General features: G+C 43.6%; 1 protein-coding gene across 7 annotated transcripts in view; it reads left to right on the forward strand.

The window, feature by feature from the left end:
- FBRSL1 (fibrosin like 1) overlaps positions 1–17,685 on the forward strand; it is a 528,725-nt gene that overhangs the window by 484,314 nt on the left and 26,726 nt on the right. For all 7 annotated transcript variants that reach the window (XM_066603438.1, XM_066603435.1, XM_066603441.1 and 4 more), the window contains exon 7: positions 4,182–4,230. In XM_066603438.1, coding sequence (XP_066459535.1) covers positions 4,182–4,230 — 49 coding nt within the window. The remainder of the gene's footprint in view (positions 1–4,181; positions 4,231–17,685) is intronic.

Below are 17,685 nucleotides of genomic sequence, written 5' to 3' on the forward strand. Positions count from 1 at the left end.
CTGTTTTTACGACCGTTGAGACAGCCACAAATTGAGGAAATCTCATAAAACAGAGAGCAAACGTCTCCTTCACAGCTCAGGCAGAGTTCTGGCAACACTACTTTATTCCACTGAGCAGGATGTGTAAACAATATTGAGTCTCCCGAGTGACTGTATCAGTACAGTTAAGTGGTAACAGCTTGAAAAATGCCTTTCCCCGAATTAGAGGTAAAACTTTCAATGGGCCCCCAGGCTAAACTAAATTGGTGACATTTTGCAGAAGGAAGAAAGGGATAATCTTATGCATATAAATACAGAGGGCAAGAGCTGGAAAGATGTCAGGGCTTAAACTGAACTTAGGATAAGCTATGGGAAAGGGGCCAGTGCTGGATTTGGACCCTTCTGTAATGGATCCTGCACATTTCCTTCCAACTCTGATCTTCTGTGCGTCCAAAACGCCTTTTATGGAGTATCAAGGGACAAAGCAATCAGAAAAAAAATATTCTTATGTTCCATTTAAAACAAAGCTTATAGTTTATATGAGATAATTTGTGCTATAGGCACTTTATATTGAAGAATTCATCTGCATGGTGGAGTTCTAGTCTGGTCTATGTCTTCCTGATGTAACCATCAATCAGATAAGTCCCTGCTCTATTGGGTATTATATGCCTTGTTCCTATTGCTGCTGTGCTATTGGTATAAATATCTGTCACCACCTTTTACCATCTAGAGACAGTCTAGATTGTCTACTGGTTCTGGACGTGAGGCCACCATTGTCAGGTAGGGTTTTCCCATATTAGTGTGATGGGGTAGAGATTTCCTTTTTTCGTGTTTACAGTTTTGTTCTCCACGTTTTCAAAACTGTGTGTATATCCATCCTGTTGGACATCATCTGATTCAGAAGATGTGTATTGGTGTTTGGCTCGGACATAACACTGGGTTTCCATATATCCATTGTGTCCGGCCATTGTTTTTATGCCAGAACCAAATACAACTGAACGGGTCCAGCATCCATAGCAGGACAGTAAAATGCTGCATGCAGCATATTCCAGCCAATGCAGCGAGGCATCCAGCATCAATCATGATGATCCCGGATGCCTTGAACGTTTTCAATGGGATCAGTTTCCCTCCTGTATTGTACTACCAGACAGTCGAATATATGGGAACACAACCATGCACTACATTGTCCTTTTCCTTGCACTTTGTCCCACAGTTATCTGTTCCTGTATGAACGGTGCTCAGTGTTTGTTCTGTATAATAGACAAGCAGCATATAAAGTCTTACCTCCTGTGATTAATCAGTTCTCATGGCACGGTTGGGGTGTTAATTTATACAGACAGAGGACAGACCGCCATGACAGAATGTGACAGCTGCTATATGTCATAAGGTCACTACATCTGAGCAGTAATACTAATTGGTGCATGTAGCTAATCTCCTTTTAACTGTCACGGTGTGTAAATGATCTGAAACATTACTATGCTGCTTTGTTGCAGTTTGCCCAATAAAAATGCTGGTTTTGGGTTTTTGTTTTTTCTTTTTTTAATCTTCATTGCAACAATTCTATAAAATATTACCGCATAGGATGCCATGGACTTTGTTTTAGGAATAACCCTAATTCAGCATGGTCTGTCTTTGTTACAATCCACATCTGCTCTCAGCATTTTTAATGAATTAGGGTGTTGCCCTTTTATACGCACTGTATCCACTTTCAGATGCTTGTGTATTCCCATTAGGCCTCCTTCCCACGAACGGATTTCCGCCGCGTAATTCGCGGCGAAAATCCGCTGCGTTGCCCGCTGCTATTAGGTTCTATTGAACCTAATAGCACAATGCTCACGATGCGTAATTCCACCGCGGAATTACGCACCGCGATTTCTCCCGTCCTCACCCGCAGCATGCTCTATTTTCTGCGGGTGAGGACGGGCTGTACGCACTGACGGCTTCCATTGCAGTCAATGGAAGCCGTCCGTTCACGCTATCTCCCGCTGTAACCAGCGGGAGATAGCGTGAAAAAACGCTTTCCCGCCCACCGCCGCGCGTCATCTGACGCCAAATGACGCGGCCGGCCGCGTCACGTGACACGCTCGGTGACGCGGCGGTGGTGGGCGGTGACGGGCGGTGACGCGCGGCGGTGGGCGGGGAAGCGATTTCACGCTATCTCCCGCAGGTAAGTATAGGGGCTCTGGGGGGCGCCGTGACGGGCTTCACAGCGGAATATTACGCGGCGGAGCCCGTCACGCTCGTGGGAAGGAGGCCTTATGGCTCTTACAGAACTGAAGGGACGCCTTTGAAAGGTCTAGACTGTGGGACATGTCTGCTGTTGTTTCTGCATGTGTATCTTCCACATTTATGATGCATGCAGTATGTCTACTGGGTCTAATTAGTTGTTTGACGCACAACATATCAAATGAAAAGGAAATACCAATGTGAGACAAACAAACGCTGCTGTAGTGGAGAAAACTTTGTGTTATGATCCATGTGTTTTCTTTTTGAGTATGGAGGTAGACACTTTGTGCATTTTTATTCAGGAGATTGGATCTAACATTTTGGATACCCTGAAATTACAAAGAACTTTCTTTTTAATATCTATTTCTAAGAAGCTTTGCAAATGGAAAGCTTCTCCAGCTAAATCTAAAGTTGTATTGTGGAGTATCAGCCACATCATCTTCTGCTTCCGTTCCTCTTATTCACTCCATATGCCATGTCTGCCCTGATAAATACAGAGGCTTTGCCAAGACTGCGCTGGGAAGCTTCTTGGCTTTGCCAATCCTGTCTGGTTCTCAGTTGAGGCTGATGTTTACTTGTTGACTTCAGCTGATCGAAGCCAAACCCTGAAGAGCAAATCAATGACCACGGTCTTCAGGGAAATGGGATTGACTTTTCCCCTAACATTGCTATTATTATGTGAAACCTTTGAGGAACTTTCTGCCGCTGCTGGGTTTTTCTGCTAACAGGACATCTGGTCTATGTTGACCATGTAACATTATATACAGTACGTAAATGTACGTGCTTTAAATGTAATGTATTCTAATTTGTCAGTACAGCTGAATTTTCTCTTCAGTTTGTTTGAAAGTTGAAAATCTTTCCCCCTTCAAAATCTGCAGCATGCATTTCTAGAAAAGCTGTCTGGTGTTAGAGTTCAACCCCTGCAAGTAAATAGAATTGAGCTATAATACCAGAAACGAACTATGAACTCAGTGGTGCTGCTTCTGATAATTAAAAATCTATTCTACAGTGTCTGCTAGGGTTACACCATTGTTCAACTTTGAGAAGACTTGTTGTTTGGTAGCGAAGTGCATGTAAGAGAAATTAGGATGATCATAGGGGTTAATGATGTAACGGTTTTCATGTTAAACTGGTAAATCCAATACCACTAGTAAACCACGGGTAAGGGCTCACTCACATAAGCGCGTATGTGGCCCGCACATAATGCAGTGCTAAAAGGCCATTGATTTCTTTTGGGCTACTCACACCTGCTTTATTCACACCTGTATAAAAAAGCAGCATGTCCTATTTTGGTGCATATTGTGCATCTATATAGGCTATGGGGATTTAACATATGCAGCAAATACGCATGTTACATGCTTACTTACTGTGTACTGAGTGAGCCCTTACAGCACTACATTGGTCACTGTTGTACTTACTGTAGGTCTTGATGACCATGTCCACCTACCATTTAGCCATCAAAGTAGCTTTCTAGTAAGCTCTATACAGCACATTATCTAGCTTTTGGGCTTAAATGATACATATGCAACCTAAATTGCCATTTATACATATTAACCAGACTTCTGATGGTGCTGAAAGTACCCACTATGAAGGAGCAGCTCCAGAACTGAACGTGGAAGTTTGTGATAGAATGCAATTAATCATCTGTATCTGTTTACCTTGTGTTGTGGTTGGGGAGCTGTAGCACAATATACACAATGTTGTAAAACAACTCCCATCAGTTTAATATTTCACCATTGCTAATTGTGTTCTGTTTGATAGCTCAATGTTGCACCCTTGAGGCCAATAATAAAAAAGCCGCTGCATAGAACAGAGGCTGGCTTTGTTTTAGAAGGAAACATTAACAAACAAAGCATGATTTTTTTTCCAAATCTTATATTTAACCAATGTGAAACTTGTAAACTATCTGAAGTGAATAGAAATAAATGCATATTGTGATCTTAAATGTAACCACTCTCTCTTTTTCTTTTTGTTAGTGCTCCAATGTTGGCTCTGAGATACTCTTTGCCCCAGCTGCGTCCGCAGGTAAGCATGTCTCAATTAAATTCACCTTTAATAACTGTAGCGCAGAATGGACATATTTTTTGCATGTTTTGCATATATTACATGACATAATTAGAACTGAAATGTCCTCTTTAAAATGTTGTTTTCTTATATTACGCACGGTGACTAATTCTATACACAATGTTGCTTGGTGGTGATGTAGTTTAAACCTACAAATAAAATTTAGGGTGGGAAGTTACATTTTATTGGTGGAAGTCTATGATTGTATCATAAATGGTGATATGACCAATGCAATGAATGAATGGATCCTTGACCTCCTGCAGCCCCCACGCACAGGAGGCTGTGTGTTTTGCATTGTTTCCTCTTTCCCTAACAGGTCAGGCATTGATCCTGGGGTCAAACTCTTCTGTTTGAACTTAATAAACAGGGAAGACCTGGTATGGCCCATAGGAAGAGCTCCAATCCTCTATATATGGTAGTGCAGTTACTTACTAGATCAGTCAAGTAGATGATGGGACATATATTTATGTTCTTTTATGGTCTTTTACTCTATTTTACATGTCTGGGTGACTTTCTTTGTGTTGTAGAACTATGGTGAGATTTCTGGTAACAAATATTAGTATGTATGTAGGCACAATAAGTATCTTAGGAATTTCCAGCTCCTCTATATGGGATCCTATTTATCTAGCAGAAGTACAAAATCTTATCCCTATATTCTGACTTGTTTTCTAGACTAGCTGTCTGTGTCGTCTTTGTAGGCCTGAGACAACCAGTACTATTGAGAACCTCAGTATCTGCAAGGCCTCATATACAGTACACAGTCATTAAAAAGCAAAGCCCCGTGAATGCTCCGTAAACGATACACTAGCGTTTGCCAAGCTTCACAAATGCTCTATGAAGCTATTGAAGTAAATGAGGAAATCAGCGCTGATTGCACATGAATCTTGTAGTCTGTGTTGGTTTTGTCAAGAATCAAGTATTCATAAAAATCTCCCCTCGCTGGGCCAGAACACCAATGTGTTATAAGATGTGTCCCTATGGTGTACAGCAAGTTGCCTCTATTAGGGCTTTGGTTTCAGATTCTACTCTTTAGGTATGTGCAGACGAGTCGGACCCGCCGCACATTTTCTGTGTGGAAACTACTCCACATTTATGCCATGTATGATAATACACTTACAGAAATACTAAAGCTAAAAGCCATAGCACACAACCCGTCTCCAAGAATTGGTCTGCAAGGGAATGATGAGCCGTGCTAATCCACCCTGCAGTATCCCAGACATCAGAGACACTTATTGATTCTCAGATTAGTGTTTTCACCAGTGCCAAACCTTGCTCTGCTTATGAATAGACATAGCTCCAATACCCAGGAGATAATACCCCCTCAGTTAATAGATGCATGCGGAGCAATAGTTATCTTTCCTTACATTGTCACCAAGCAAAGCATGACATGAAAAGGTGAATTTTTGTCCACATGTAGGATGATTGGTTGCATCCGAGGACTTACTGCTGTTCCTAGTGGTTACATATAATTTATTATCATTTTTAATACTGAAAATTCATTAGCCACCCCTTGGCATAGAGTTTACATTCTGGCAACCAACAGGACCCTTGTTGCAGGTTGGGCAAAAGTAACCCACCTAAACTGCAGCAGCCAACCGTCTGCTCGCTGCACGGGGTGTTATACCCGTCCTGCTACCCTTACAGAAGGCAATCTGTCCAAATCTGACCAACAACGTAATTATGTAACTGCTGTGATGAACACCTTCCGACGTTGCAGATTTCTTTAAACGAGTGTAATAGTTATGGTTTTCAAAGTAAAACAGAAAAGATGGGGAAAATAAAGAGCAACCGTTGTACACAGTCCTAAATAAAGCCTGTCTCTGCCTATAGAGTCTTACCTAGTAGTGAAGAGGTTAAACCATCTTGACTGCTCACACTGCTACACTGCGTTGCCATGAGAACAGGATGTATGGGACACTTGCCATACAAATCAAGGGTCTTAATTAGCAACTGGTAGCTCATCTCCTCCTGGTTTTAGGTTGTAAGCCTTCACTGTGGTCACATTTATCTCGCATTTTCCTGATCCTCCCCAGCAGACTCAGAATGATCGCAGTGTTATGTTAATAATCGATGGATTAATAGCACTACCTGCTGCCCCCTCTGTTTCCCCATAGATGGATGTGTAGAACATCCTGCTTCAATGTGTGATGTACATTTTCTAACACCTTTATAATCAAAGCTGTTCCTAATTGTTATGTATTGTGGACGGATGTTGCGGCTGCCTGGACGCTTTGGTGGACATCAGTAACGCCATTTTCCCACCAGAACTAGAAACATGACTGCTGAAACAGGATTGTCAGTGTCTACAGAAACCACAACTAGTTTTTATATATGTTCTCCATGATGATCGTGTACTTTATGATGATTGTGTAACTAGTATCTTTAATATGTGGTTATTTGCAAAATGTGTTTAAAATGGTAAATATTTGCAGAGAAGGTCATGAGGATAAATGATAGCTATGGGATGATTGCTGAGCAGATACCTTGTTTCTAGGCTGATTGTACATTCACAGGTTGTGTGTAGCAGTCCAGAGATGTCTTGTTCTAAAGGGATATTTACACAACACCCAATAGGTCAACTGAAAAACTGTTGATTGTCGATTAAAATTGCTTGTGCATACGTACAAATCATTGCTCTCAGCCATCCCTCCCCACAATCACATTTTTCCAGAGCTTTTTTGATGGTTTTCTGGATCCTTTAAAAATGGCCGCTTGGTTCAGGTAGCCGGCTCAAGGTTGACTCAGCCTTCCAAGGTCAGTAAAATGAGTACACAGCTTGCTGGGGGTTGGGGAAGGCAATGGCAAACCACACCACAAAACAGCCTGCCAAGAAAACATAGCGATGTGACATCACCCTAGGGGTCAGCCATGACTCAGTGCTTGCACGAGTGGACTTGACCTTACTATGTGTCATGCCAATTCTGGAAGAAGGCCTTTTTTATTACCTGAACCATTAAACCCTTTTAAGAAGTTTTTGTGCGCCAGTAGAAATAATGTAAGGATGGTATCACGTTTTCACTGTCTGAGACTTCTTGGGGGTTCTGTGGTCAGATTTCACTTACCCATGAGCAGTGGTGCAGTGTTTCCTAGATCCGGTGCACTCAAGTCACTTTTGTCAAGCAGTTAAGCCCCGCATGATATGTGATCCATTTAGTGGGACATGTATGAAAGGACTTCTTCGGATCCTGGTATTTGTAACTTGTGTGGTGCTTCGTAGTAGAAAAGAAATGACCAGTATCATTGTTTAAACATGTTTGTTTTTCTAATGTATCACCTTGACCCCAGGGAACACAATATTATGTAGTTATACAATGTATCTTATTAGTCATCCTGTCTTTGCCCATAATGGTCCAATAGATTGATAGAGGCAAACCATTTGGTAGTTCTAGTCTCAATGTATTGCCTCCTTGAAGATGTAGCTTGTAAAGCTCTGTACATCTGCTCAGCTATACTGTAGGTCCGTGTATCTATGCAGTATTTTACACGCTGACAATCATAAATATGTTACACAGACCTGAATTATGAAATCTTTGCAGTATGACACACAGCCCTAATATTCCTACAGCCGGCTTCTTGCTAGGCTCTAAATAATAGGCAGCCGCATTACAGTGAACAGTAATTGCTTCAGGAGGTTTGCTGCTATCGATCTGTTGGTAGGAGCTCAATATGTGCAGCAGGGCCGTGTTCATGATTTAATTGCTGTGATTAATAACTCACTCAGAGGGCTAGATTACAATCAATATGAATAGTAAGTGACAGCCGGCAAGTCTTGCTCTTTCTATACATGGCTTTTGCGGTTTGTCTCCCTGTCTGCCTTAGAAGCAGCTGGTAACCCCTCCACTACTGGATGGATTGTCAGGGTGCAGTCCACTGATGGCTTACAAATTGTGAATAGTGGCACATCACTTAACCGCTATTGCAGTAGTCGTAATGTGGATCGCTAGGATGCCGCTGTTGTAATAAGGTTAATGATTTAGAGTCTCCAGAGTGCTGCAGAAACACATTTCATGATTTGTTTACTTCTGTGGATCAGATGCAGTTGAAAGAACCAGATTTCTTCAATATACTTAATCTAATACCTATCACCCTGGAAGGGATAAATCCCTGTATGTAGCTGTCAGTTGCATCCTCCTGTGGCTCATGCTGTCACAGGCTTTCACAGTATGGAGATATATATATACAGTCTCAGATGTTCCCGCTGCCCCAGAGCATCTTCTCTCTTTCCCCTGACGTGCTGCTTAGCTGCCTCCATCAATTTATCTCTGTCTGCAGCTTGTCCTGGCCATCAGGCTCACACCGCAGGTGCTGAATCCCTAATGTGGGGGTGGGGGGTGTCTTCTGAAAAGCTCTATGGCCTATGAAAGGTAAGGTAGCCTTGAGAGAATAGGAACTGACCTCTTTCTGGACCATTCAATCCTAGTGCTAAGGACTAGGGCCTGATAACTCTGAGGTATAACTGAGAATGTGACGGTTACCTGTCCACTGTGTTTTCCTTTAAGATATATGCAGTACAATGGTTTGTAAATGTAGATAATGTAGGTTTGTTTGTATATCTTACAGCAGGAATATAACATTTGATGTAGACCTTTAGGCATCCCTCGCACAGGCGGTTTTGTACAGCGTTTAGCGCTGCCTGTTTTGCACTGCGCTAAAGGCTGTGCAATGCTCCCATTCATTTCAATGTGGCTGCTCACACAGACGTCAAAACGCTGCGTTTTGACAGCGATGCATGTTCTATCTTTGGCCGTTTTCAGCTGTGCGTTGTCCATTGAAATGAATGGGCAGCAGTTTCAGTACTGCTGAAAACATGGAACAACTTGGTACCACTTTTTGACAGTGCTAAACACAAGCGCTAGCCTACAGTATAAAAAAAAACAAAACAATACTGACCAAGCTGGCCCCATCCTGGTCCCTGCTGCTGCTCTTCGGAGTTCTGGGCAGGCTTCCTGGCACTTGTCATCGCCGACAGAGCATCTTTTGCTAGTGACAGGGTTTGAAGACCCCGCCTCCAGCAAGAGATTGCTCTGATTTATTCATCAAGCGCTGGTTCAGCCAATCACAGCCATTCAATGAATAGCTGTGATTGGTGCATTCAGCGCTGAGTGTGATTGGCTGAGCCTGTGAGCTCAGCTAATCACAGCAATCTTTTGCTGGAGGCGTGGTTTTCAAACCCCGTCACTAGTAAAATATACTCTGTCGGTGATGACAAGTGCCCAGAAGTCTGGTCTGCCCAGAGCTCTGGAAAGCAGCAGCAGGGACCCGGATGGCGCCAGCTAAGTGAGTAATGATTTTTTTTTCAGCTTCCTTGGCTGCACTTTTAGCTGTGCTGAAAACGCAGTGAAAACATTGTCAAAAATGCTGAAACCGCAGTAAACGCAGCATTGAAAAACGTTTGTGTGAGGAAGGCCTAAGAGTTTGTAAGAACTTCCAGGGAGTCAGTTTTTGTAGTAGCCAGGCAATAAGAACTTCAGAGACCTCTATAGGAAAAAAAAGCAAGAAGTTAGGGTTATGTAGCCGATTTCTTGGTGCTTTGACTATATGACACTTGAAGCTTCTTCATCACATTCTTACAGTAGACTATTCAGCGATATGAAGTATTCCTGAAGATATGGTTATTAACTGACAGAAGGACTACAAATGACTTGGAAGGTTTTTTAGTTGTGTCAAAGCTATCGTAATGTCTAATCCTAAACAAGTGTATAAGGTTAGCGGCTGCGAGACCTTTTTGCTTCCTCTTTAGAACTTGTTGGGCCTGTGGCTGTCTTGCAGCTAACATCACCAATCCCGCATAGTTTATTAAAACTGGCAAATGTCTGTTTCACTTCTTCCCTTGACAGTCAAGGCAGACAATAAGAGAAAATTGACAGTGACATCTGTTATAAGGTTGTAGCTATTGTGTTTATTTCTCATGTTGTCTTCCACTGGCGCATATATATTTACTAGAACAATTTGTTTTTCTGTTCAGAATACTGGTGTTCACTATGTGGAATTTCGCCTAGTTGTTATAGATCCTTCAGTCTAAAACTGGCCATACACCTCAGACTGTTGTCAAGTCATCAGCCCCAACTCCTGCATAAAATACATGCCTAGATTAGCTGAGCATGCCTGTTAATTCCAGTTGATAGAGGAGATCACAGGGCACTAGCTTTCACAGCATTTATCTACTTGACGGCGGCAAAGGTTTTGGTATTTGAAATCAACATTTTAGATAATCATTCCCTAAAAAAGAACCATCAGGCTACCTGATCCCCACACGAGTATTGTTTTGTCATCGAGTCTACCAGTAGTTGACCAGTTTAAGACCACTTTAAGACGGCTATAATACATGCACATTTAAGCATCTGTAAGATGGCCACAGTTCTCAAGACTTCCCAATATTTCAAATGAACAGGGGTTGTAAAACTAGAGCATTAATTGGCCTTCAAGCAACTTAAGTTGACTATTTTGTATTGTAGTTTTACCATAAGGGTCATTCCAGGACAAGACCCCAAGAGGAAACGCCCTACCATCTCAGAGTTTTACGTAACTTTGCACATTTGTTTGTTACTAGCTTGCATTTAAAAATCTCAATTTTCAGACCCATCGAGTCATGGGGTCAAGAAATACAGGAGGGTCAATTTTACAAAGGTCACAGAGAACCAGAATTTTTGATAATTCGTGTCTTGGAAATTATTAGGCATAGAAAGCAAGGTGTCGTTCTCTTTATGATATGTGTAACATATTTCCCCTAATACTGTAATTGTGCTGTTAAAAATGTTTAGAAATTTCTTCAATATCCGTATAAAACATACTTTTCTTGCCATAAGATGCATTTTTTTAGCAAAAATAAATCTTGCTCAAGTGTCCCTGTGCATAAGACCCCATTTACACTAACAGATGATCGCTCAAAAAAGTCTCTCAAACTCCATGTCAAAGTGATCTTAGAAGGGGATTCCCCTTACCCATCATTCAAATGGACAGTTGTCATTCCAATTTTACTTCAACTTGTATTGGAATTACAGTGTTAGGAAAAAATATGGACACATAATGACCAACAGTTAATATCCAGAGTAACTGCCATGTGCCGCATGGACAGCAGCTAGATTGGCTGGGAGTGACTCAATAAGGTGCTGGTAGGTTATCTCATTTAGCTGGAGTCATGCTGACTGCAGTGCTTCCCACATTTGCTTGAAGGTGCGTGAGGGAGGATCCATAGAGTAAACCTGATGATTGAGATGGTCCCACAGATGCTCAATTGGATTTGTGCTCTTCCAACCACTGCTGGATATTTCTAGCCATGGGACATGTTGCATTGTCTTACTGGAAAATCAAATCTGTCCCAGGGAAGACAAACCACATATGTGGGTGTACATGACCTGCAAGGATGGATTCATAATCAAATAATTTCAGAGTGCCTTCCACATGGATGAATGGGCCCAGAGAATGCCACAAAATTATTCCCCAGGCCATAATGCTGCCAGCTTGCAGTGTTGTAGCCTGAAGCCACAATGAAGCATAACTATCGCCTTTATAAATTCCCTACCAACCTGCTCGCTCTCACCATCCTCCTGTTACTAGCAGCAGGGGATATTTCTCCCAATCCTGGCCCACCCTCTAGTGCCCCTAACTATTGCCTCCAACCTCCCCAAATCAGACACCCTTCTAGCTCAACTACTAGTCCGTGCATACCCTCTCCGGTTTTCCTTTCAATGTGCACTGTGGAATTGCCAGTCTGCATGCAACAAACTTCCTACCATCCATGACGTTTTCACTGCTAAATCCCTTAACCTGCTAGCTCTCTCAGAAACGTGGATGCAGCAATCTGACACTGCCTCCCCTGCTGCATCGTCTTACAGTGGCTTGCAGTTGTCCCATACTCCAAGACCGGAAAACTGGTGTGGTGGAGGAGTACGTGCTCTTCTCTTCCAGCAATGCACCTTCCAGGTCATCCCCCCGATACCCTCACTCACTTTCCCATCATTCGAGGTACATGCCCTACGACTTTTCTGTCCGCTATACATGCAAGTAGTCGTTATCTACCACCCATCCCTACCCCCGGTCCTGCTCGCCTGTTTCTGGATCACTTTGCCGCCTGGCTCCCTCACTTCCTCTCCTACGAAAGCCCAAACCACCTTCTAGGAGATTTAAACATCCCCACCAATGACCCCATCTCCCTATCTGACTCTCAGCTTCTATCGCTCACCTCCTCGTTTGGTCTCTCTCAACTCACTGCCTCTCCCACTCATAGGGATGGCAATGCTCTGCATCTAGTCTTGCTCCGTCTCTGCTCTGCTTTCAACTTCACTAACTCCCCTCTCCCACACAATAACCTCCTCTCTTTCTCTGTCAAGCTTCCTAGCATATCTCCAAACCCTTCTACCTACCGTACGTACAGGAACCTTCAGGCCGTTCACACCCAAAACTTTTCTGAGTCCTTATAGTCCTCTTTGTCTCTTTATCTCTCCTCTTCTGCCCCAAGCTGGCTGCCGCACACTTGAACAGCACTCTCAAACATGCCCTGGATGAAGCTGCACCCCCTGTCACCAAGCCATTCGGTGCAGACCGCGGCAACCATGGCTCATGCCTCAAACGCGCTTCATCCAGTGGTGCTCTAGATGTGCTGAACGGCTGTGGAGAAAGTCCCAAAAGTCTGCAGACTTTCTCCACTTCAAATTCATGCTCAGAACCTACAACCTAGAACTCCACCATGCCAAACAAGTCTACTTCACCTTTCTCGTCTCCTCACTATCGCAAACAGCTCTTTGATACTTTTCACTCTCTTCTCAGCCCAAAATTGCAGCCTCCAGTGATGGATCTCAGAGTAGCCCTGACCCTAGTCTCTTCAGTACTACATCTAGCTCCTGCTCACTATCTGACAGAGGAAAAAGTCTCCAGTTTGTTTTCTTCTGCTCGCTCCACCATCTGCGCTAGCGACCCTTTTTCCTCACACCTCGTTCGGTCTCTGTCTCCGGTGGTCATCTCCCACCTCACCACTCTATTCAACGTCTCTCTGGCCTCTGGCAACTTCCCTTCCTCATTGAAACATGCTGTCATATCCCCACTGCTAAAGAAACCAAATTTTGACTTGACTGATGCTGCCAACTACCGACCCATCTCAAATCTCCCGTTTGTCTCCAAACTATTAGAACGCCTGGTTTACTCCCGCCTTATAAGCTATCTCTCAGAAAACTCTTCTCTACCCACTACAGTCCAGCTTCCGCCCTCTACACTCGACAGAAACCGCCCTGACTAAGGTTTAAAAGACCTTCCTGAAGGCTAAATCGAGGGGCAACTACTCCCTACTAATCCGCCTCAATCTTTCCGCAGCATTTGACGCTGTTGACCACAAACTACTCCTCATTATGCTTCGCTCCATCAGACTAAAGGACACTGCTCTCTCCTGGTTCTTCTCCTACCTATCCGATCGCTCGTTCAGTGTCTCCTTTTCTGGCTCCACACCCCCCCCCCCCCCCCTCCCCTTGCTGTTGGGGTCCCCAAGGGCTCGGACCTTGGTCCCCTCCTCTTCTCCATCTACACAGCCCCCCCCCCATTGGACAAACCTTCTGGAGATTTGGCTTTCAGTACCATCTCTATGCTGACGACCCCCAGTTATACACCTCTTCCCGTGACATCACAGTAACATTCCTCTAGAACGCCACCAACTGTCTGTCTGCTGTCTCTAACACTATGTCTTCTCTACCTAAAACTGAACTTCTCAAAAACGGAACTCATCCTGTTTCCACCCTCTGCTAACCGACCTCATCCTGACATCTCCATCTCAGTGTGTGGCACCACCATAACTCCAAGACAGCACGCCCACTGCCTTAGGGTTATATTCGATTTCAATCTCTCCTTTACCTCCTATATCCAATCTCTGTCTCGAACATTTCAGCTGTACCTCAAGGACATTGCAAAAATCTGCCCTTTTCTCACCGATGACACGCTAAAAACGCTGACTGTTGCCCTCATCCACTCTTGGCTCAAATACTGCAAATCGCTGCCGATCAGCCACCCCCACGCTGGACTCTCCCCTCTCCAATCCATCCTGAATGCGGCAGCCAGGCTCATCTTTCTGTCAAGCCACTACTTGGATGCTTCTACCCTGTGCCAGTCACTGCAAATACAAAATTCAATTTAAACTCTTCACCCTCATCCACAAAGTCCTCCACAGCACCGCACCGCCCCACATTGCCTCCCTCATCTCAATTCACCACCCAGTCCAGGCCCTCCACTCTGCTAACAAAAACAGACTAAGTGCCCCTTTAATTCACACCTTTCATTCCTGCCTCCAAGACTTCTCCAGAGCAGCACCAATCCAATGGATCTCGCTACCCAAAGCTATCCAAGCAATCACTGACACAAAAGTTCAGGTGTGCTCTAAAAACGCACCTCTTCAGGGAGGGTTATCATATGCCTTAAACCAAACCCTCTTTACGCCGCCTGATAACGTGCTCCCTGTCCTACCAACTGCAATCCCTCCTAGCCGTAATGAACCTCCCCCTAAAGTCATACCGATTCAGCCACTATACGGCTCAATTTGACTATTGTCTATGTGTATAGCATCCCTGACTCTCTCTCTCACCATACCGTGCACATCTCTAGCCCCTTTACCTTTTTGTAACACCCCATTATTTGTAGTATGTAAGCTTGTTGGAGCAGGACCCTCACCTCTACTGTTTCCACCAATTGATTACTTCATGTAACCGTGGTTTTGTTTTTATTACTCCTGTCTTGTAAGCGCTGTGGAATATGTTGGCGCTATATAAATAAAGATTTTATTATTATTATAATAGTAATTTTCGCAAGGTGTCTGTTCTCTGATGTTTCTCACCCTACACGCCAACGTCCATCTGTTCGATGAAGCAGAAAACGTGACTCATCGGAGAAGGCAACCCTTTGCCAATTGGTGGTGGTCCATTTCCAATACTGCCGTGCAAATTGAAGCCTTTTTTTTCCATTGCGCCTTTATTAGCGTAGGTACAGTGACCATCCATCTGCTTTGGAGACTTATATTTGGTAGGGTTCACTGAACTGCTTTAGACATGTCTGGTAGCCTCTTGGTTTATTTACGTGATGAACTGCTCCACTGTAGCATATCAGTCAGCCGCTCACACACCTTCATAGCCGTTCACCATTTACATTAATGGCACGTGGTGCTCTGTAGTTTCCACATTGGTTATTCGCAATGCAGCCATTTGTCCACTCACAATACAGTTGATACACTAAGCCAGCCCACGACACATCCCTTCCTTCATGGGCAATGGGCTGCCAACGGATGTTCATAATAATGTGACTAGACTGTATGTTTGTATCTAGATATTATTATGAAGACGCCCTTTTACAAATGACTTTTATCGTTCCCCACTGTGCTTTTGAACGATAATCGTCCCGTGTAAAAGCATGCAGATAGTTAACCACTGGACAAGAATCATCCAGTCGTTCATCTTTAAGCAGCTTAAAAGATGATTGATCATCGTTCGGTGTAAGCAGCAGCTGTTCAGTACTGAACAGCCGCTGCTTACAGTGAATGGATAGGGGTGGGAGGAGAATGGGGACAGAATGCTCCTCCAACCGCCCCACCTCCCTGCTGGCCACACTGTTAGCGATCCACCAATACTCGCTCGCGTGCAGGGCGAGCATCACAGGGACGGATGTGGAGCATCGTTTACCTGGCACTCGTATGTAAAAGCACCCTAAGCCCACTTATTTCTAAGATGAAAATGATCAGAAATTATGGTTCTCTGTGACTTTCGGGAAATTGACCATCCTGTATTTCTTGCCTGCATGACCCAATGGATCTCAAAATTGAGATTTTTATATTCAAGCTAGTAACAAACAAATGTGCAAATTTGTGTAAAAATTGGAGATGGTCCCTTGGGGGATTTATCTTGGAATGACCCACAAATTAATTTTTGAATTGTGAATCTTTCCACCTGGCACAAATTATACCTTATTGATACTTACTAAAATTATTCCCCAAGCTGCATATGGGACTTTATGGACTACAAAAAGTATCTTTTTTTTCAATTTCCAAAAAAGGATTGACAAAATTTTCACTCACATGATGGATTGACAGATTTTCATGTGTATTACTAAGCTATTTCTTTAAATAACCATGGTATGAAAATGAATAACCAACCTGAACAGCAATTTATTTGTGAATAGAAGGTTTATTGCTATTTGGCTATGCTCTCTTGATTTGCTACCTGTTTTGCATGTTAAAAAGCTGTAAGAAGGATGATTTTAATTTTTTAAAGTGTGTGTGGAGGGGGGAGGGGGAGGGGCGGCTCATAGTACCTGCAAGGTAGATGTGTGGACCTCATGGGAAACTGATGATTTGTAATAACAGATAACTTTGAAATGGATTAGAATCATACTGTAGAAAATTGACAGCAAAACAGCACAATGTGGTTCATTTAGTCTGCCCTAATATTATTTTGTTATTCTCTTCAAATGGATATATATTTACCCTATGCATGCGAATCCCTTTCAAGACTAGATGTTTTAATTTTTTCAGAGCTGCTGTCCAAGAGCCCATTACTTTTTTCTTCTGCTGTGAGCATAGCTGTATGAGTTCTTGTTTTTCATTGGACAAATTGTATTTTTTAATGCTATAGGCCGCCTGCAGACCGCCGGGTCGGATCCCCTGCGAGAATTCTCTGCTCTCACCTGCTCCCGCGGCTTCGGCTCTGATGTGCCGGCTGCCACCCAACCGGCGCATGTGCAGAGCGGAGCCAGCGCGCCAGGAGTGACATTTCTGTGCGTGCCTCTGCGAGACCCGCACAGAAACAGAACACACTGTGATTTGTTTTCTGCGTGAGATTTCACGCGAACAAATTGTGTCCAGCTGCATGGGATTGCGTTTTATAATGCAATCCTATGCAGGTGGGGACGGGCGGAAATTTTGCGGGAAATCCCGCCGTGAAATTTCCGCCCGTGTGCAGGGGGCCATAGTTTGAAGGGGCTCTCAGATTACCGAACAATGTCCCTTCAATAGCACTCACTGTAGTAAAATAAATTGATTAGTACTTACTGCTGTGGTCACGGTGTCTGTTGTAACAGCTGACATCACTGGAAGTCACCTAAAATGTGTGCCCCAATGCCAGGAGAATGAGAGGTAACACTGCAGCCTTTGACTGCAGTGGTCACATGGCTTCTGGTAACGTCAGCGATTACAAGAGACAGCGGGATAACAATGGGGCTGCAGTACTGGATCCTGGCGACGGACGGGAGGTAAATATCTGTTTATTTTACTACAGTGAGCACTATTGAAGGATGCTGTTTAGTAATTGGACAACCCCTTTAATGTACCATATAATTGAATAACTGAAAATTGTTTGAAGGCCCCTCCAATGAAAAAAGATTTTTCTATCCCTGCGCCCCTCACCTGACTGTCTTTCACACTAAGGAGGCCTCCTCTGTGTATTCCAGCCACAT

Source organism: Eleutherodactylus coqui, chromosome 5 (genome assembly GCF_035609145.1).
Source record: "Eleutherodactylus coqui strain aEleCoq1 chromosome 5, aEleCoq1.hap1, whole genome shotgun sequence".
NCBI classification, from domain to species: domain Eukaryota; kingdom Metazoa; phylum Chordata; class Amphibia; order Anura; family Eleutherodactylidae; genus Eleutherodactylus; species Eleutherodactylus coqui.